The sequence below is a fragment of the Xenopus laevis genome, chromosome 8S, assembly GCF_017654675.1.
Source record: "Xenopus laevis strain J_2021 chromosome 8S, Xenopus_laevis_v10.1, whole genome shotgun sequence".
Lineage (NCBI taxonomy): Eukaryota > Metazoa > Chordata > Amphibia > Anura > Pipidae > Xenopus > Xenopus laevis.
Genome location: NC_054386.1, coordinates 80,730,149 through 80,751,954, shown reverse-complemented (window position 1 = coordinate 80,751,954; position 21,806 = coordinate 80,730,149). Strand labels below are relative to the sequence as shown.

The following is a 21,806-nucleotide window of genomic DNA, read 5'->3' as shown; positions in this document are numbered from 1 at the left end:
ACCTGATCTTAATCTGTTAAAGGGGTTGTTCACCTTCAAACACTTTTTTTCAGTTTGATTCAGAAGACGTTTTCCAATTGCTTTCTATTTGTGATCATTTTTCTAATATTAGTGTAAAGTTTCATTTTTCACCTGCTCTGGGAGGTGGGGGTCGCCGACTCTTTAACCGTTCTAAATTGATACATTTATCTTTGTCCCTGCTGAGCAGAACCCCTGATTTTCATTAAAGGAGAATTCAACCCCCCATACCCTACATAGTTCCCTTTCCCTGCTCCAGCCCCCACAGGTGATAACTCCAGTAATTGGTCCATATAATTAACCCTCGTTGCAGAATAAGCGCAGCGGAGCTCATGGGTGCCATCTGCTTCTCTTTGGTTATCTTCGGGTCTTCTTCCGGACCTTCGGCCATCTCCTTGACTTTTGGCTCATGCACAGTTGTCCAGAACCGGAATATTGCTTCAACTGCGAATGCACCGATATGCCGTTTACTTTCCAAAGATTAAAGAAGAGAAGAAGATGGCGCCCATGAGCTCCGCTGCTCTTATTCTGCAACGTGGGGGAATTACAGGATATGGGGCAATTACTGGAGTTATCACCTGTGCGGGCGGGAGCAGGGACTATGTAAGGTCGGGGGTAGTGGTTTTTATTATATGGGGGTTTAGTTCTCCTTAAAAGACAATAGAATCAATACAATAGTTGGTAATATTCCACAGATGCTACTGAGAAATGTATCATCTAAATTTATCAACTAAATGTAGCAAATTGTAACAGTTCAGATGCTCCTGGATCACTAAACTGCTGGACTGAAACACTAGAGACAGGAACATTAAACTTACATTTTGGGGAAATGGTAAAAAATTTAAGATGGAAAGCAATTGGAAAAAAAAGTCTTTATTTCTGGTAAACAATATGAAAATAACTGGACTGAAAAAAAGTGTTTGGAAGGTGAACAATCCCTACAAAAGCCTACAATTCATTTTTATTAATCATGTGGCTACTCACCGCACAGCCATCTCTCAAGGCCTTGATATAAGGTGTGGTATGGAAGGAAAGGTCCTCTTCATTGGAGCCCCGGAAGTGGAGAGCCTTTTGGTAGCTATCCGAAGAAGTAAGGTGCCAGGCAGCAGAACGATGGCAATGATATGTGAAGTTCTGGTGGACATAAGTACTTAGAAGGCGCAGGAAGGTAAGCTGCACTACACCAATATCATTGCCTTCGGAATCAATGTAAGAAAACTGTAAAAGGGGAGAAGAGAGGCAGGATATACATGAAGATGAGATGATGATCTGACAAGAGAACTTTTAATTTAATATATATAATATATTAAAATTTAATATAAGCTTCCCCATACTGAAGTAAGCAACTTTCTAAATACAATCAAGTAAAAATTCTGTAGTGTTTATGAAATAATCAAATTTATCTTCACTATCCCTCTCTCAGTATCTGTTTCTCTTCATTCTGTCTTCATTCAGGAGTTGGGTGTCAGATAGTCATTGGCAGTTAGATCCAATATATCTTATAGGGGGGCTCCTTTTGCCTAGAAGATGTATTAGAGCTCACTCTATTAAAATCACCAGACATCATGTCTCACTACATGCAGAATTTGTGCAAAAGGCAGTTATTTTGTTAGATTTTGTCTGTACTAGAATCAGTTATTTGAGTGAGCTCTAATACATCTGCTTAGGAAAGGGAACCCCCCCCCCTTATAAGATATGTTGGATCATTCTTCTGACACCCAACAGCTGCATGAACACAAAATGAAGAGAAACAGAATTTGAGAGAGGAATAGTGAATATAAACTTGATTATTTTAGAAACAATGCAGAATTTTTAATTGATTGTATTTAGAAAGTTTCTTACTTCAGTATGGGGAAGCTTGTTTTTTTCATTTTTGCGATAGTTCCCCTTTAATCTTGTACAACCAATCTCTCCTGTTCCCTGCCTTTAGGTATGCTTACCTTACGACCACTCTTAAACTGGCTGTACCACGTCTCTCTCTTCTCTGAGCTCCATGAAGACATCTTTACCTGAGACAGAAGAATTATAGTAGTTGATAAATGGCTATATATTCTGGCAATTATATGTTTTACCAAACTGGGTGGCAAGTTTTGAACACTGTGCTATTTTTATGAATGGAGTTGGCTACTTATAACATTGATACATCTATGGTATATGGTCTCTACTTATAACATTGGTGTGTAGGCAGCCATCCCAGGTCATTTTGCCTGATCCTGAGCTTTCAGAAAGAGCCAGCACTTCAGGATGGAACTGCTTTCAGGCAGGCTATTGCTCCTACTCAATGTAACTGGAGGAGTTGCAGTGGGACTTGGATTTTTACTACTGAGTGCTATTCTCATATGTACAAAGGAACTGTTATTTTGTATCAAGTATCTGTTATCTGGTTAAAGGGATTCTGTCATGATTTTTATGATGCAATTTTTATTTCTAAATTACACTGTTTACACTGCTACACTGCAAATAATTCACTTAACAATATAAAATTTCTAATATTGGTGCGTAGGCAGCCATCTCAGGTCATTTTGCCTGGTCATGCGCTTTCAGAAAGAGCCAGCACTTTAGGATGGAACAGTTTTCTGGTAGGCTGTTGTTTCTCCTACTCAATGTAACTGAATGTGTAACAGTGGGACCTGGATTTTACTATTGAGTGCTGTTCTTAGATCTATCAGGCAGGGCCAGAACTAGGGGTAGGCAGAAGAGGCAGCTGCATTGAGAGCAATAATGGGGGGTGCTGGGCAGCTACCCCTAGTCCGCACCTCTCAGTCTTACTTTTTCCCTCTTGACACCCTCCCCTTCACTGCTGTCTCCTCCATCACTCAATCCTCCCTCCCCGTCTGTCTCTTCACTCTCCGTCAATCACACATGAACACACAGGGCGCGGGGCTTGCTGGCCGGGTTGCCTAAGGCGCCCGGTCAGCCTGGCCTGGCCATACTACCAGGCTGCTGTTATCTTGTGTTGGGGAGCTGCTATCTGGATACCTTCCCATTGTTCTGTTGTTAGGCTGCTGAGGGGGAAAGGGAGGGGGTGATATCACTCCAACTTGCAGTACAGCAGTAAAGTGTGACTGAAGTTTATCAGAGCACAAGACACATGACTGGGGACAGCTGGGAAACTGACACTATGTCTATACCCATGTCAGATTTCAAAATTAAATATAAAAAATGGTTTGTGCTCTTTTGAGAAACGTATTTCAGTGCAGAATTCTGCTTGAGCAGCACTATTAACTGATGCATTTGAAATAAACATTTTTTCCAATGACAGTATCCCTTTAAATTCCTATTGTTATATTGTTAGGCTGCTGGGGGAGAAAGGGAGGGGGTGATATCACTCCAACTTGCAGTACAGCAGTAAAGAGTGACTGAAGTTTATCAGAGCACAGGTCACATGACTCGGGGCCCTGGGAAACTGTAAAAATGTCTAGCCCCATGTCAGATTTCAAAATAATTTATAAAAAAGTTTGCTCTTTTGAAAAACTGATTGCAGATTTCTGCTGTAGCAGCATTAAATGACACGTTTTAAAAAAAAAATGTTTTGTCGCAACAGAATCCCTTTAAGGTTTTTTCCTTTATAATTTTATTGCTGCACCATTCCTTTTACCTTCTCAGTGTCTTTGCTGGGGAAGATACAAGACTCTCCTCCTGCTGTAAAATTACAGAAGACTTTGAAAGAGTCCCTTGTGCAACCCTGGTTGGGATCAATCCAATATTCACCTGAAAGAGAGCATTTTTGTGAAAAATACATAACAGTAAAACAGTCTGGCAATATATATAAATATGCATGGTTATCTCTCTGGGTAAAGGTGACTTTGTCTACTCATATAAGTAAATGTCTGTATTTCCAAGGCCCCTAAAAAACATGATCCTTATCATACTATATAGAGTCCACTGTAATGTCCCTAAATTTGATGGACTAAGTGTGCCCACTGGCCAGTGAATATGTTTCCTATTAGCACACAGAGTAAGACACATAAAGGCATAAGCCAACTCATCCCTAGAAAAAACATTTCCTTTCCACAACCACTGCTAGAAAGCTTACCCAAACCCTCATGTTTCCCAGACTGGAAAAGTGCATTCTTTTTGCTCACTACAATTCATCCTGATACAACTATAAGCTCTGCGCTGCTTGGCTCTTCTAAACATATCTGCAATAACATCCCAAATAAACCCCCTCTTGCTCCTTATATTTAGCTCTATTGTCCATAACATTAACAAATAAAACATATTCACAACAAAATTGAAAAATCTTGAAAAGCAGCTTGTGTTTAAATTTCAGTATGAGCATGCATCTGCATGGAGTGCAGATTGTTATATTATATGAATACCTATCATATTATCAGTAGTAAATGCTGTATCTCACCATCAGCAAGTTCTGGGTGGCAGAGCTTCAAGTCTTGGCATGTCCGGGCTGGGTGCTCCTTTGTGCCCATTGGTGTCCTCATCAGCTCAATATCTTTTTTGATAGCATCAAGTGAGCCATAGATTTCCTCCATGCCCTCAGTGTGTTCAGCAGCAGGCTCATCTGCCATGAATTGACTGGCATCTATTGAACGTTTACTCTTTTTGGGCATTTGGAAGGGTAGAGGCTGGATCACTTCACCAGGGGGACCCTAAGAAATGAAGTATGCAGAGTTTTTCATTCTCCACATGATGTGGTTCTGACTTTGGGGGATAAAAAATTCACTTACTGGGGGTCCAGCAGGTCCTTGTACTCCTTTCTGTCCCTTGGGTCCAGCTTGTCCCTAAGTGCAAATTAATAACCCATTTAGAGCATGTGGATTAAAGAGCCACAATTCCTCTTTGGCTTAGTAGCTCAAAAGACATAAACTGAGAAACTGACAAGTTACGCAGTGCTTTACCTTAGATTATATGAACAGGAGATGAGAATGGGCCGAAGTGATGTGAGGAGAAGAAAGGTGAAGGTCAGAAGCAGAGTGAAGGTTGTGTGAAGGAGTGTATTTTGAGATCAGAGATGAAATACAGGGAGGGGCTTAGGTCCTTGAATGTAAGTATAAGTAGTTTAAATTTAATTGTAGAGGAGATTGGGAGCCAGTGAAGGGATATGCATAGGGGAGCAGCTGATGTTGAGTGGTGAGATAGATGAATGAGTCTCACAGCAGCATTTAGAACAGATTGGAGTTGTGAAAGGCGACTTGTTATAAGGCGGGAGATAATAAAAGACTTGATAAGTGTTTTGGTTATGTCTGAACTGAGATACGGTCGTATTTGGGCAATGTTGTGCAGCTGAATACGAAAAGATTGTGCAAGTGTTTGGATGTGTGGTGAAAAAGACAGATGCGAGTCTAGGATAACTCCTAGGCAGAGTGCCTGTGTGGTCGAATGAAAGGTGATGTTATTAACTGTGAGTGAGATCTGAGGGACAGGGGAAGATCTTGGAGGAAATATAATGAGTTCTGTTTTAGAAAGATTCCGTTTCAGGTGGTGTTGAGACATCCAGGAGGAGACAGCAGAAGGAGAGGGGTCAAGAGCAGACAAGTAGAGTTGGGTGTCATCAGCATAAAGGTGATACTGAAGTCCAAATGACTGAATATGTTTTCCTAGTGAAGTAGTATAAAGTGAGAACAGCAGTTGGCCTAAGACAGAGCCCTGAGGAACGCCAACAGAGAGAGGGAAGTAGTAGAAGTAAAAATAGAGAAGGCAATTTTAAAGCAACAATTACAAAAATAAGATGTAAACAATGTCAGCCAAGCAGTGTCACAAATGCCAATAGAGTATAGAATGTCTAGGAGGGGTGGTTGGTCAACTGTGTCAACGGCTGCAGAGAGAGCTAGAAGGATGAGTATAGAATAGTGAGTCAGTTCACTGAGAAAGACTAAATGAAGTTGCTACCAAGAGGAATTTAGAGGTGCCTGGAGAAGAGTTGTCAATGGCAATATTTAAGTAATCTAAAATGAGAGCAGGTGTCTCGCTGAAGAGAAAGTATGGAAGCCAAGGAGCAAAGTGATCCAAGAAAGTAGAGTAGGGACCAGGGGGATAATATATGACTGTGACAAGCCAGTGATCCAAATATATTAACACTGTGGAATGTTCTATATTAACATTGATTTTAACTCTAATCGTAGCTGGAAACAAATAAACAAAGTGCAAGAGGTTAGGGAAACTACCAGTCCAAACCCTGTTGAAGGTCCACAGATTAGGAACCACCAGGTTCTTTTGACGTATGTGCACTGCGATGATTGATGCAGGCAAAATGAGAACCCTGGAGTTACGGCCTGGTTTGGTGGTGGCGGTAGATCCAGGGTTTTCCTGGAGCAACTGGATCAGTTACTTGGTACAATGACTTCTCTAAAGGAGTTACTGTGAATATCCACTAACAGGTGACATAGATAGCATACTTACTGAGGCTCCTTTAGCACCTTTAGGACCTTGTGGACCCTGAATTTAAAAAAATACAAATTGATTAGAGTAAGGTACAGTACAATTGTAAGACATTGGGATAATGCAATAAAAGTTGCAAAAGTCACATGTTTGTACCAGGTCTAGTAACATATGATTAAAAGATTTGGGTTACTAGAACTGATACAAGCTTTGCTACAAGCTTGTTAAGTTATTTTTTTTTCGAGCTCCAAAACTAAAGAATACAGGAAAACAGCAGTTCTGTATTGAAAAACAGTTATGATATGATTTCCATGTAGAGATAGTACAATCAAGAAACAAAATATTAAGCTATGTAAGGTCAATATAATACACAAGAGACATAATTATCCAGTAATTTCATTATAAACAGTGCTTAGTGATGTCATCAATTATAACCATGCTTAGTGATGTAATCTCTGTCACATGACTCACTGAAACTTTTGTATTATAATTAATATTGTACCCTCACTGAAAAGTCTATTAGAGTATATTAGAAGTTACCTTGGAGTTCCACAACCTGTATAAAGGCATGGCTATGGAACTCCTTAGTGTCTTATAATATTCTTATATTTCACACTAGGGGGTACATTATTCACTATATAACTTTTAACTGTTTCGGTAATTGTAAACTGTAAATATTGTTGTGATCAGTTTAAAATGAGAAAAGCTCCAATCTACTGACATACTTTACCAGATATGCATAGAATACATAATATAAGTAAAACGAAAAGGATTTATGCATAAAGAGGACTTACTGGGGAGCCAGCTGGACCACCTGGGCCAATGGGACCTGTGACACCTGCAATGCCCTACAGAACAGAAAAAGATATGATCAGACACTAAGCCAGACTTCTACTAAAAAATATTTAATTCCTTTATACATTTGTCTGTATGTATACCAAGAAGTCAGGTAGAGAGGAGAAACTATTGCTTCATACTGGAGCACATAACCCTACTTAATCAGCATATTTTTACATTTGAGTAAAGATGGCCATACATGGCCAGATACACTCATTTGGCAAACAACAAACGAGTCAATTGAGACTAATTTGGACACCTACATCTTGGGCCAAAATAGTTGACATCAGTCGTTGATGGGATTTTAATACCTTCCTGCAAGATATGTTTCCAAATCTATCTGGCCGGTATGGTAGCTTTAACTATCGCATAGTGAAATAATGAAATGGTATGTATCCCTGTAATAATGCAGAGGTTTCCCCACAGATTCACGTATAAGAATGCAATCAAAATATTATTTTGCTAGGCTCTAATTGTTCAGAAAAGAAAGCAAAAACTTACCGTCTCTCCTTTCTGCCCCCCTGATCCGTGAGGTCCTGGCAAACCCCTATCTCCCTTTTCTCCTTGTTCTCCTGTTGGTCCAATGAGTCCAATAAGTCCAGGATGGCCCTGAACAAAAAAAAAAGATTTGCTTTATATTCACCTTTGCCTCAGACACCCCAAGTATCAGTGCCTTCAAGATTTTGAAATACTACAGAAAACACTGAAACTAATGGATTCCATTGGCTGATCATGTCATGTTTCTATTTCCCTTGCAGCTAACAACAGAAGACATATCTTAATTCACAACAGAAATTCTAGATACATTCTTAGTTTTGGAGCATGATTCACGGGACAAGGCAGCAGTAAATGTAATTCAACTTTATCTGAATATTCAATCGTGCAATACTGCTTGAGATACTTTTTAAAACTTTAACAGTAATAGTAAAACAAAAAAGAAGGTTTAGCCAAGGTAAAGTCTGAAGGCATATGGCCCACTGATAGTTTTCAGTTCATGACTGTGGAAAAAAATTGGTATTGTAATAAAAGAGGTCACTTATGTAATAATATCAATAGATGCGTATAAAAAGTGGTGTATAGAAACTCATTAACAATGTGACTAGGATCTTATAAACAATGTAAGGCTGTAACCTTTTCTGGAAAAATAAACACTCTCTTTTAAGCTTTGGGTCAACTGAATACAGAAAGGGCATAGACAGTTAGGAATGGATTGTTGAAACTCTGGCCTCTGGTGAGCTGAAGCCTGCCTAGCAGTATAAAGGTAGACAGCTACAAAAATAATTTCGATACAATTTATTTTGCAATAAGGAATGGATAAAATGTCAAGATATATCTATACTCTGTGTGTATTTGTTTACACTTAAAAAAATATATAAAATAAAAGGCATATGATTTGTACAGGTGCAGAAGCCTGTGGCAACCAATAAAATGTTTGCTTTTAAACCAATAGACGGTAGACAGATAGATGTAGACAGATGTACATTCCAGAGAATTGTAGTTTGCTCACCTTCTCTCCCTTTGCTCCATTGTCGCCCTTTAAACCTGGCAGTCCAGTGGGTCCCTGTAAATCAGACAGATGTGTTAATTAAATGTAAGTGGTTTAGCTACCCAAATATAATGTTTCCCCCCCCCACACACAAAAATGCCCCATACCACAGGTCCAGGTGGTCCTGCTTGTCCTGTTGCTCCAGGACGACCTTGTTCACCCTACAAAACAATAGCAGAAAATGAGGAAAATGACTGTGTACTGTATACATATTACCCACTTCTGTAATATATACATTTATAAGGATTTGAAAGTCACCAAATGTTCTGTGACCATATAAAGATCGCTAAACACTGAGGTGGCTTCTTTTAACTTTAAAAGGTTTTATATGGGGTATATTATGCTTGATCAAGTATCAAGGTAGTACAGGGGTGTGCAGGGGAAGTAATAGGTGATGCACAACGGGAGCATAATTGGGGATGGCCTGCTCCTTATTTTGTGGGGGTCCAGAGCCCCCAAAATTGTCAGCATTCTTATGGTTGCGCAGAGAAAGCATTATCAATTTGATAAAAACACAAGTAAAAGCAGCATAATAGTGTGTCTGTACTTGTGTATATATATGACAGTTTGCACAATGTATATAGAGAGCTGGACATTTTTGCAGTAAAGTAATTGTACAAACAGGCAGGACAAACACTGAAATAAATATAAATGTATAAAATAAACTCAATTACAAAGGTCCTTCTCCATAAAGTCTACAATTTAAGTAAATGTATATGTATAAGTGTGCATAGACCCAATCCATGTACTTTCTAATAATTTCCAAAGGAATATCAATAAACTAAATTATCATTCAGCAGCTCTACATTACTCACCACTGCTCCAGGAAGTCCCCTGAGACCTTCAGGTCCTTGTTTCCCTGCAGTCCCTTGTGGTCCCACAGCACCTGTCTTTCCTTGAGGACCCAAAGCACCAGGCTCGCCCTGAGAACAAATGCAAAGCAAATCGGTCAACTGATGGTCTCCTAGAAAACTGTACATTTATAAAATGTGTTTGTAAATTGATCAAGTTGATCTTACTTTTGACCCTTTCTCTCCTTGGCGCCCTTCGGGTCCAGATGGACCAGCAGGACCCTAAAAACATAAGAACCAAGATATAAGTAAATAATATGCAATACAGCCATGCTCAGGACTAGCCCTTCTACACATTCTAGTACCATTGTATGCCCATACTGCCTATAGTAAGTCTTAGTATTAATATTTATTTATTTTTTAAATTCTTGTATTGTTTTTGTAATTATACAAACAATGCCTGTAAATAAAGATTTTTGAAGAAAGAAAACCTTCTCTGTTGTGTATTGTCTCATTAGTCATGAAAGAGGTAAAATAGACAATGTAAGGATGGTAAAGCAAAGAAGTTATATAAAGGATGGTAGAGAATGATAAAAAATAAGATGTTATATAAAAGGAAGGTGCAGGTCTTAGTCAAGTATTTTCTATCATAAGGTGCATATAAATATATTAATACAGGACATTAACAACAAAACAAAAAACAAATAAATGGAGAGAAAATAACACTTGTGTATTAATCCTTAAAGCCTTTCTTACTATAGGCCAGGTTAAGTTTCCAGATAGTAATTGCATTAAGCATTAAAAGATTGAAAACTTGGCCAAGATGTTAGTAAACAGGTACCAAACACAACATATTTCTGTTTATATTTTTTTGTAGAGTAAAGGGCCTGGCCACAACACTGGTGGGACAGTGTATCGGATCTCCGGATCCCATATTTGCTTTAACATTGCTTATTAAGTATGATACTTAATTCTTTTACTTAATAGTATCGAGTTAAGTTTCATTTAAAAATGCTGTATAGCAAGGGGAGGAAAAACCATGACTTTGCTATAGTTATTTTAACTGTGAAAAATATGGTACATAGATCAGTCTGTTCTATATGTCCGAAAGGCTGGGTATGTTGCATCAGCCTGTGAGGGTCAGATATCTTTTCAGGTTTCCTCATCTAATTGAGGGAAGTCCTGGGCCCATTTAAGACTGATGTGCTTTACAAAGTCATAATTGTCATGCAATAGAATAGCATAGAAACAACTAAGGGGTTTAGAGAGCTCAGGCCTACTGAGATAGAGTTCAAGAGATTTCAGTAACATTGGGGGCTCCCCCAGGAGATTGGGCTTGAAACGAATGTCTTAGTTGAAGTAATCGAAACAGCATCGAGTCTTGCAGGCCACATTCCTCTACAAATAGTTTAAGGGCCCCAGGTTACACAATTCAGGTCTCTAATATAAGGCTTTCATCCACCTGATAAACTGGTCCCTCAGCCCATATCAAAATAAAAGTGCCCAGAGGTATGGCCACTCCACAGTGTCTAAGGCAGGGGTCCCCAAACTTTTTTACCCATGAGCCACATTCAAGTGCAAAATAATGTTGGAGAGCAACATAAGCAGGGATAACGTTCATGGGGTTTCCAAATAAGGGCTGTGATTGGGTGTTGGTAGTTCCTATGTAGAGTCTCATTGGAGTCTCATTCAAATACTGGGCCAGGGACTCAGGGCAGCGTTGCATTCTGGGACATTTCCAAATGTCCGTTAATAGCTTGGATCCTGTCACCAAGAGCCCCATAATCCCCCCTAAGCAGGTGCAAAAGGGTAGGGTGTTTGTCCAGTTCTACTACTTTCCCAAGGATAGTGTGCAGTAGGCTTAGATCACCAGGAGGGGGAAAGTAGACATTAATAAAAAACAAAATATGCATAGCTATTGTGACCTTCAGTATCAGGATTTAGCATGAAACGTGGGACCTAGCCATTGCCTGTTTAGGACCCACACTCTTTCACTCTTTGCCCCATGAGATGTGTCTCCTGATGGAATATTAGCTCGGCCCCAAGTTTTTTAAGTTAGGCCGCTGACATTCCAGGAGACCAATTTTAAGTTAGTTCTCGCCATAGTATGGGGCCGTGAGAAAATGGTGCATAATTGACAGAAAAAATAAATAAATAGAAAGAAAGGAAAGTAAAAGGGTAGAGGAAGCTGAAAAAATAGAACATTCCAAGACCCCCAACTGATCTCCCCACCTGGTATTCCCCAAAAACAACTGGAGATACATTAGTCCCGTATCATGTTTCATTGAGTAGAAGCCCTCAACTGTGACCAGAAAATCAACCAATCAATAAAACAAACTCCAATGCTATTAAGGAGATTTTACATGCAATCAGTCACAAGGGACTGGCTAAGTAAGTAGACAAGCTTATCCTGATAATATGGGTTTGATCTGCTGTTCATGTGGAGAGGGGACATACAGACTCCTCATGTAACCAACTCCGCCACTCTTATATAGGAGCGCAACTGCCTGTTTTCCATGTCTTCCATGCTCTCTCTTGCTTATTTTAGCAGTTATGCAGTTGTGAAGTCTCTTTGGGCAGTGGAGCTGTAGTCTTCAAAGGCACTGACATGCTCCTCTAGTGCCCCTATTCTTTCTAGAATGGCCTGGACGCAAAGACAATTTCACCTTTACCGCCTCTATTTTAATGGTCAGTGTGGCTTAAGTGTGGTTAAGGCGGACTGGCAGGTAGTGATCATTGTTAGGATATCCTGCATAGTTGGCATGGAGGCATTCAGAGGTTCCGGATCATGGTCGGGCTGCTGCTAAGGACAGAGAGCTGCGGGCCCATATTGATTTGAGGAGTACATGTACTGTTCCAACTTCATGGGCGGCCTCAGATTGCACTTGCTGTTTGCTTCCCCATTATTCAGTTCTGAAGGTGCTTGAGGTGTCAGGTAAGCAACCCAGTACCAAAGGCATTTATTTCATGGTTGATTATGGACTGATCCAGATGAATAGCAGCGGCGCTACCCAGACATGCTGCTTACTAGCTCAGTATACGTCTCTGCCCCCCTTTCAGGGACACCAACTTTACAACTTTAAGTGCTAAGCGGCATCAATGAAGAAGCCTTAAGCAACCAATCACTGTTGTTACATTTACTTACATTTAGTTGATTACATGTATGGCCTCATGAGTTGTTATGGGTAACTGTACTGATGCAATGTTATCTCACAAGCTAGACATCAATACACTAATATATATGTTCAGCAGAGACTGTATATGAGTGTGTTCTTATCTTGGCTTTCACTATATTTTGTATAGTTAGTACTCTGCCAGCTTCTGCCCAACTAATCCAGAAAAACTGCCCAGGGTAATGGGAAATAATACCAGTATCATAGGCACTTTAATGGCGGATAAACAGAAACTTTAGGATCTGTCAGTAATAAGAATGGCATATTGGGAGAATATGTTTATACACTTACCCTTTTTCCTAGTGGACCAGTAGGACCATTCTCACCAGTAGGACCAGGAGAACCCTGCCAATGAAAGAATATTGTCTCTTTAAGATTTCTACAGTCAGTATTATAATAGAAAGCAGGACGAATCCAAGGCAGTAGCTATGACTGCAAAGTGATTTTATTGGGGAAAAATGCTCCAAAACATGTTATCAAGTGTGGACACAGGACACCTTGCAGGAGAATCCACCTACATGTACTAAAGGTGAGCTACAGCCTATTGATAATTTCTTTAATATTTCTATCCAATCCAGAACCAGAAGATGATACATTCATACAATCAATTTGTGATCACCTATACTTAGCTTGCAGAATGAAAGCATTACAGATACATATTATAAGAAACCATATAAATGAATATGTCCTTTCTCTTGCTTTGCCCTGGAAAAAAAGGACTTGTGTTTAATTGGTCTGAACTCCAGTCTGAACTTCAGTCCTGAGAGAACAAACTAAATTCTAGGAAGAGGGCCGGAGGGCAAGTAAGACCCGTACATGATTTAGAAGCCATATATAACAGTGAAAGTTATATCAGTTAGACAAATAACAAATAATCAGTGGTACAATATTTAAAGACATAGGTAGAAATATATATATATATATATATATATATATATATATATATATATATATATATATATTTATATATATACGTGCCTTTATTTTGAGTACCATTAGGTCAGGGCATTCGTGAGAATTTTATATCCACTAAAATGTAATAGTTTGCTGAGACCAGGAGACATCTGCTACATATTTCATAAAAGGCAAGATATTCCAAGAGTTAGATTATCCTTCTAAATCAGGTACTTGAGCACTAGCATTTAAATGATTTGCCTTCTTCTTCTGCCTTTTTCCAGCTTTCAGATGGGGGTCACTGACTCCAACAGCCACAAACTTATTGATCTATAAGGCTACTATTTTATTGTTTTTGTAACAATTTTTACTTATCTTTCTAGCCTAACTAAACACTGCTTAGTCACGCATAGCTCCTGATTTTCATCATGCCACATTATTTGCCATGTGCTGCTAAGGGTATGGGCATCCAGAAATGCTGACTTAACAGCCCAGCATACTGGGAGCTTAAAATCTGCAGGCACAATTTTGAAAGGACTGATTTGAGCTCTGGATTATTTAAAACATTCACAATAATATCTTCCCAGTAACACTCACCGCTTCTCCTTGCTCTCCATCCTCTCCTCTATCTCCCTTTGCTCCATCTTGTCCCTAAACATAGGGAATAATAAAGAGTTAAGAAATCTGCAATTCATTTTTAAGAAAAATAAACATACATATACCCAATTTAGATTAGTACATTTTAATATTTTGGCTACTGTATGCCTACATGGTACTGTGTATTTTCATTGGAATTGCTGCCTGAGCTTTTTCTCCAGCCCAGCATGATTATTAGTACAGATCCATGGTCTCACACATAAATAATGTCACACTATTTCTATCACTAGGTATTCTTATTGATAATGTTCTGTCTGTTAGTTCACTTTGAAAAAGATTGGAGATCCAGCAGCAATGTTAAAACATTTCAATTATCCCAGAAATGCAGAAACTCCCAATCCCCATTGTTCAGATGGATTATCCCTCCCCCCCCCTCGCCAGCCATATCTTTTACCCTCCTACAGTTGAGGCTTAGGGCAGAGACATTCACTCAGATTCGGGGAGATTTAGTTGCTCCGGCGATAAATCGCCTCTTCTTCGGAGAAACTAATCTCCCGAACTGCCTCCCGTTGGCTAGAATCTAAATCATCGGCGGGATGGCACTTGGATCGCTTTGTTTTCTGAAGTTGCCTGAAGTTTTCTCGTGAGGCAACTTCGGGCGTCATCTGAAAACAAAGCGCACCGATTGCCATACTGCTGGCGATTTACATTCTAGACGGCGGGAGGCAGTTCGGGGAGAATAGTTGCCCCGAAGAAGATGAGATTTTCATCCTTCAGTATCAGCAAGATTAAACATCCCAATCTCAAATTTGCAACAGGTTTATATATTGTTTCTGAATTGTTGAGATAAGAACAGGGGCGTTTCTGAGGTGGCTCCTACAATACCACCCCTCGTCTGCTTGCCTTTCCTGTGTGGGGGTCTAGGGAGGCTCTAGAGCAGTGGTCCCCAACCAGTAGCTCGCGAGCAACATGTTGCTCACCGACCCCTTGGATGTTGCTCCCAGTGGCCTCAAAGCAGGTGCTTATTTTTGAATTCCCAGCTTCAAGGCAAGTTTTGGTTGTACAGAAACCAGGTGTTCTGCCAAATAGAGCCTTCTGTAGGCTACCAGTCCATGAAGGGACTACCAAACAGCCAACAACAACCCTTAATTGACATCCCCATGGAATTTTTCATGCTTGTGTTGCTCTCCAACTCTTTTTTACATTCAAATGTGGCTCACGAGTAAAAAAAGGTTGGGGACCCCTGCTCTAGAGAGTGCAATTGTGCTCTCTTGAACTAGAAAAGCTTTATTTCCGATTTTTAAACCGGAAATTTGGCTTTTCTATTGCTCTTAGGTACCAAGTGCAGCTTTTTCAACTCGCCTCATTTGTGCAGCGCCCCTGCATAAGTAGGTAAAGTAAGTCTCAACTCAGAAAGTTTGCACCATGTCTAGAAACCCATGGCAACCAATCAGAAGCATGCTTTCAAACAGATGACCAGTAAATGCTACCTGCTGATGGGTTTCTATGGGTAAACAGATTTGGTGCAAAATTTACATTTTGAAGCAACGTAGGTGGTTCTTCACAGTGAGGACAGTGAGGTTGTGAAATGTCCTGCCGAGTGATGTTGTGATGGCTGATTCTAATTCCTTTAATAGAGGCTTGGATTATTTCTTGGACAAGCATAATAACAAAGGCTATTGTGATACTAAAATATAGAATGAGTATAGATATTGGTATATATAGTTTACAAATGTCCATGTATAGATAGGTCGATATTAGTATGTCTGTATATTTGTGTACTGGGTTTCAATTGGAGGGACTGAACTTGATGAACTGTTTTCAACCCTACTCAACCATATTATGTCTCCATTCGTATTTTATTTTTTATTAACAAAGCTATAAATATATAAAGCACAAAGTATAAACACAGTAAAACACACTAGCTGAGAAAAGATATGAATATCAGGCATCAGATAGGGATGATAAAGGAAAGGGCTACACTAAAAATGAAAGCCTGTAGTTCTATAGTTCCTTGTTACTCTATCATTACTATATGTTGTGTGTAGGTAGGGCCATGGAAGGATCAAGCTAATTATGGAATTATGTATAAAATAAATACAAAACTGTGATAGTGCCAATAATTTGTTCCATGGCCTATTTAAAGGTATATAACTGATCAAGTAAAACAATAAAAGACCCCTTGTTTCCCATTTTCCATGAAGAAACTTATATAAAGAATTCTTCCTCCAAGTCCCAAGGGATTCCAGTGCCTATCATTTATACTGTGAAATACATTGTACACCAACAAGCCACTTACTCTGGGTCCCATCTCTCCTGGGGGTCCGGGGTCTCCAGGGAATCCAACAGGACCCTGCAACACATTTCAAAATGATCAGAATGAAGAATACATACCAAAGGCTACCGATAGTTAGTTATTTGTGAATCCGAGTTGATACTGGAATCATGCGATCAGAAACAATTAGCAATTATAATATGCAGTATATATATGAATCACACAGAGAGGTGTATATTTAAATAATAATGAATCCGGGGCTATCAATACATACAGTGTATGATTGTTCAAGCTCTACAATACATGTTATTGTACTTCTAACATAAGATTTTTATTTACAGGTATGGAACCGGTTATGCTTGGTACCTGGGGTTTTCTAGATAAGGGTCTTTCCGTTATTTGGATCTTTATACTTTAAATCAACTAAAAATCAACTAAAAAATAATTTAAACAAAAAAAAAATCAATCGGATGGTTTTGCCTCCACTCGTATATCTTAGTTAGGACTAAGTACAAGGTACTGTTTTATTTTTACAGGGAAAAGGGAAATAATGTTTGATTTTTTAATAATTTAAATGATTATTATTTATTCAATTAAAATGGAATCTAATAGAAATGGCCTTCTTGTAATTCTGAATTTTCTGAATTTAACGGGTTTCTGGATAACTGATTCCATACCTGTAAATATTAGGGAGGCACCGAATCCTAGATCCAATTCAGGAATTAGCCAAATCAATGTAAGATTTGGATTTAGCCAAATCCAAAATTTAACAAAGAATACACACAACACACAGATACCAAACCAGCTACCCCCAAAATGCTATTCCTGTTCAGTTGAGCTATTCATATCACTGTATTTTGCACTTACGGGGTTTCCCTTAGGCCCATCATCTCCAGGAGGTCCTTTAACTCCTTGAGGTCCTGGATCTCCTGACTGACCAGACTCTCCCTTTTCACCTCGGTCCCCACGTGGCCCCTGGAGTAAATAAATTAAGGGAGTTAATAAATACAGGAGATTAGAAAAGAAATCCAGTTCAGTATTTGTAGTGTATAACTTACCTTGGGCCCAACTTCTCCTTTAATACCTGGAACTCCTGACTCACCTGGTTCACCCTGCAAGCATGAGTTTAAAAAGAGAGTATTATGGTTGTGAATTCTGTATATATCTGGTTTAGAATTATATTTAAGTCAATAAAACCCACCCTTCATTCTGTGGGTTGGGTTTGGAAATGAGTTTGTAAGGTATCCTGAGATGCTTATGACTTACAATATTTTGGTATTACTGTAAAATGGCAACATGACGCATAACATTTTGAAGTAGCTGAGGTCTTTCTTCCATTTAGTGAAAAAATACATTTGGGATATAGTAGTAATCAACAAATCCCTAAATGAAAAATCATCCTTTGATTTAAATCATGTCACATCCTGCTTCCTGTGTCATTCTTTTTTTTCTACAAAATAATTTTTTCCTAAATCCAGTAATCACTTACCTTCTCTCCTAGAGGTCCCAAGTTTCCTATTCCACCAGGAGGACCTTGCGGGCCCTACAGAAAGTAAGATATTATTATTATGAGAACAGCATAAACAAAGAATAAAATCAAAAGGGGGGGCTTAGAAAACAGTGATAGGTGTTGTTAAATGGGAGGCTGAATAAAGGAGTGGAGAAGTGTGGAAAAAAAGAAGAAATATGGAGAGTTATAGGGAGATCTAGTTCACTAAATTTGGCATAAGTCTATTACTCACATCAGCACCAGAAGGTCCTGCTGGTCCACGTGGTCCAGGTGGACCAGGAGGTCCCTATAAAAGAAACAAAAAGACTGTAAGTAAATATGCCCAATATGCAATGAAGCCACGTGGCCAAGATTATTCATGCTTACCAGGGGGCCTACATCTCCAGTCTCTCCCTTCTCACCATATGGTCCTGGCATTCCCTGAAAAAAAAGTTGCATAGTTGAATAATATTGTAAACATAACCAAAAGGTTAAACTGTACATTGACTTTCCATTTATGTTTTACTCCATGTATGTTTTACTGAATTCAACAATAAACTTTTAACAGAATACAACCAAATTTGCAACATTGGGATTTGCTAACTGAACCCTACACTTAGCCCAATTAGCTAGTGCCCATTTTCTTTAAAATACAGATTTTTTTAGGATTATTCAGAAAAGTGGTGTTATTGAGACAAAGAGAAAGTGGAGATACACATGTCAGCTTTACAGCCATGTTCACAAACCTTCACTTCTGTGAATTCTTTAAACAAATCTTTTTTCTGAATTTGTCTTTAGCTGCTCCCCAATCTACCAGCCTCTCATCAGGTCACTTTTAAGCTGTACATGTGCCTTGTAAAATAATTCTGCCTTTCAGAAAGGAGATGTTATTCGAGAACACATGCTTTATTACCTAAAAATGTATGCTAATTTTTCATCTCTCAGTTTGTGAATGCAGTGCCACATTATTGGAGTTATAATAGTTTTAATCAAGTGCACAACAATTCATCCTCCCCAAAAACATCACTAAAACTTTCTCTAGCTCAACTATGGCCCACAGAGTAGTCAGAATGCAATGCTATATCACCATCTTTGGCAATGTAATGTCCATTTCTGTCATGGATAAATGAACATGTATAGTAGCACAGTACACAGTTTGGCCTTCAGTGTATATACACTTCTTGCTGATCACCAAAATGGATATTGGGAAAACAAGTGACACAGCAAAAGTTAGTGACCACCCAACATTACTGAGCGACTCTGTAGTTCAGTACATACTATGGAGGCCCAGATAAGTCGGGGTGTCAGAGATGCAACTGATGAGGGGGCTGGGGCCCATACATTATAAGATGTATATACATGCATTTATAAGATGAATTGCTAAATAAACTGTCTTTTTTATTTTGTCTCAATAGCCCCAATTTGTAAATGCCCCCATTGAGTTTGAATTATGGAAGATTTCTGTTTGTGAATATGGAAAAAGTATATACACCACTTTTAACACCACTTTTACTTCAAAAACATGCTTTCTCCACTTTTGTAAATTCTCTCTTTGTGTTTGGACTGTATAGTTACACAGTCACCTGAAGCCCAATGGGTCCTGGAGCTCCTGGGAATCCTCGTGTTCCTTCATCTCCTTTTGCCCCAAACACTCCTTGCTGTCCACGGGGTCCTGGCTCTCCATCAGCGCCCTGTATATATGTAAAACAAGAATTACATGAATTTGATAAAAAGGCAAATAAAAGGTACAATATAATAATATAATACAGGAGCTGTATTTATCTGAGGTGAGGTTTTCTTGCCTTAGGTACAACTAAAGAATCTCTGTTCATAGGTTTCCTTACTACAACCTATCACTTAGGGGAATAATCATCAAAAGAGAGATATACTATAAGGAATTTACTACCATCCTACTTTTTGGATGAGATACACAATTTCTTAGCAAACACTGCACTTGGGCTCCCCAAGGAACCAAATCCAGCAAAAACCTAGCAGCTGGAAAAAGGAGTAAGGAGGAATGCACCTCTCTAAAATAAGGAGTGGCAGCTCTTCTTCTACACTTCTATACAAGGCATTCTGAACCAAGAAAGCCTAAGGGCCTTAGGCTCCATCTCCATATCTTTAAGGACAGATACACTGCTTTTTAAAGTAGTCATGACATGCAAACCACATAGTTTGAACAGTATATGGAACAAGTATCACCAAGTCTTAAAATTACTGTATGGATTTCAAAAAGTGTTCAGTATAGCCCTTCACTAGCACAGCAGCACAGGGTACAAGTTACCACACAGTTGTAAAGTCACTTAAAAGACACAAATTGGTTGGAGACAGAGTTTTCTAAACATATAAACTACTTTATCTTCCTCACTTGAGAACCACCTTGGGTCAGCTCTTCACAAGAATACTGTGTACCAACATTCTAATTGTTTCACAGCTTAAAGTGGTAATAAATGAAGTAACAACTTTTCAATAGGTTTTAATTTTTTATTATTTTGTTAAATTTGTTTTTTGAATTAATTGCCACCTTCTTCTCTTTCCGGCTTGCAAATTGGAGTCAGTGACCCATCAGCCAAAAAAAAAAACTGCTGCTCTGCGAGGCTCCAATTTTACTGTTATTGCTACTTTTTATTTATTATTTTTTTTGTTCAAGCCCTCTCTAAAGGTGGCCATAGACATAGAGATCTGCTCGTTTGGCAATGTCGCCAAACGAGAGGTTCTCTCCCTAATATGCCCACATTGAGGAGGGCGATATCGGGCTTATCCGATTGTGGGCCCTAGAGCCCAACAATCGCATCATAATGCATCCGATACAGGAAAATAAATTAAATTATACATAGTTGAAACAATAGTTTGAATAGTATATGGAACAAAATGATGTAAATTACTCACCGCAGTTCCTGGTTGTCCAACAGGACCAGTAGGACCAGATGGGCCAGGGGGTCCCTGAGAAAATAAATATTTTGAATGCATAACAAATATGAAACAGATCACTAACATATGGAAACAAACCTTTCATTAGTGAAAAAGGAAATTATGTGATAATGCAGTTAATGTTTAAGCAGCAAGAGGAGTGGAATTATCTTTTATGTTTTTTCTGGGTGTAATTTATTGCAGACAGTGAACCAAGATATAATCAGGGCGATTAAATTCTAAATCCCAATATTCTTCCAGGATATAATGTTATCATACCTGTAAACTGCACTAGCTATTCCTTTTATTTGTGTTCATTTAGAATTATACAGCCGAGTGAAAAGATCCACTGACCTGCTATACATCTCTGCAAAAGAAATGCTTACCTTACAGTTTATATGAAAGGGAAAAGATTACTGCTGATGGTCTTTGATAGTTCAAGAACAATTTGAGTCCATCTGCCTTACACAACCAATTTTATTATTTTTTATTATTTTTCATATTTATTAATATAAAATATGAAGTTACAAGTGAAAGGAAAACTGGGCAAACAAATGTGCATCACTTTCAGTTAGAAAGACAAACATAAATTACAACCATCATGATTCTTACTGGATATTTGTTATGTAGGGACCTGTGATTACAGGTCAACAAAAAGCTGACTCGCGTCCAATCCTAACCTGCATTCACCCAACCCAGACTCAACCCGGTAAGCCATCGTTTTGTATATACCTCTACTAACCCTCCCATCTCTGATATCACCAGACAGGGTGGGGTATATAAATAAGCAGATAGCAGAAGGACAGGATTGGAGGCATGCTAAACACGCCCTGAGAGTTTAATAATTTAAATGGAATGCTACTATGTAACTGTTTTTTAACTGAATATTTTTATGTTTTATGCCAAAAATATTAACTACATGGCATTTGTACCTCCTTTA

General features: G+C 38.8%; 1 protein-coding gene across 7 annotated transcripts in view; it reads right to left on the bottom strand.

Moving 5' to 3' along the window:
* Positions 1–21,806, bottom strand: part of LOC108700220 (collagen alpha-2(XI) chain) — an 89,129-nt gene that overhangs the window by 1,252 nt on the left and 66,071 nt on the right. For all 7 annotated transcript variants that reach the window (XM_018233206.2, XM_041575221.1, XM_018233208.2 and 4 more), the window contains 22 exons: positions 20,846–20,899; positions 19,540–19,647; positions 18,344–18,397; positions 18,210–18,263; positions 17,957–18,010; positions 17,526–17,579; positions 17,335–17,442; positions 16,492–16,545; positions 14,193–14,246; positions 12,993–13,046; positions 9,757–9,810; positions 9,553–9,660; positions 8,845–8,898; positions 8,699–8,752; positions 7,693–7,800; positions 7,149–7,202; positions 6,376–6,411; positions 4,704–4,757; positions 4,376–4,625; positions 3,617–3,729; positions 1,959–2,027; positions 1,003–1,236 (listed from right to left, as the gene is read on the bottom strand). In XM_018233206.2, coding sequence (XP_018088695.1) covers positions 1,003–1,236; positions 1,959–2,027; positions 3,617–3,729; positions 4,376–4,625; positions 4,704–4,757; positions 6,376–6,411; positions 7,149–7,202; positions 7,693–7,800; positions 8,699–8,752; positions 8,845–8,898; positions 9,553–9,660; positions 9,757–9,810; positions 12,993–13,046; positions 14,193–14,246; positions 16,492–16,545; positions 17,335–17,442; positions 17,526–17,579; positions 17,957–18,010; positions 18,210–18,263; positions 18,344–18,397; positions 19,540–19,647; positions 20,846–20,899 — 1,836 coding nt within the window. The remainder of the gene's footprint in view (positions 1–1,002; positions 1,237–1,958; positions 2,028–3,616; positions 3,730–4,375; positions 4,626–4,703; positions 4,758–6,375; positions 6,412–7,148; positions 7,203–7,692; positions 7,801–8,698; positions 8,753–8,844; positions 8,899–9,552; positions 9,661–9,756; positions 9,811–12,992; positions 13,047–14,192; positions 14,247–16,491; positions 16,546–17,334; positions 17,443–17,525; positions 17,580–17,956; positions 18,011–18,209; positions 18,264–18,343; positions 18,398–19,539; positions 19,648–20,845; positions 20,900–21,806) is intronic.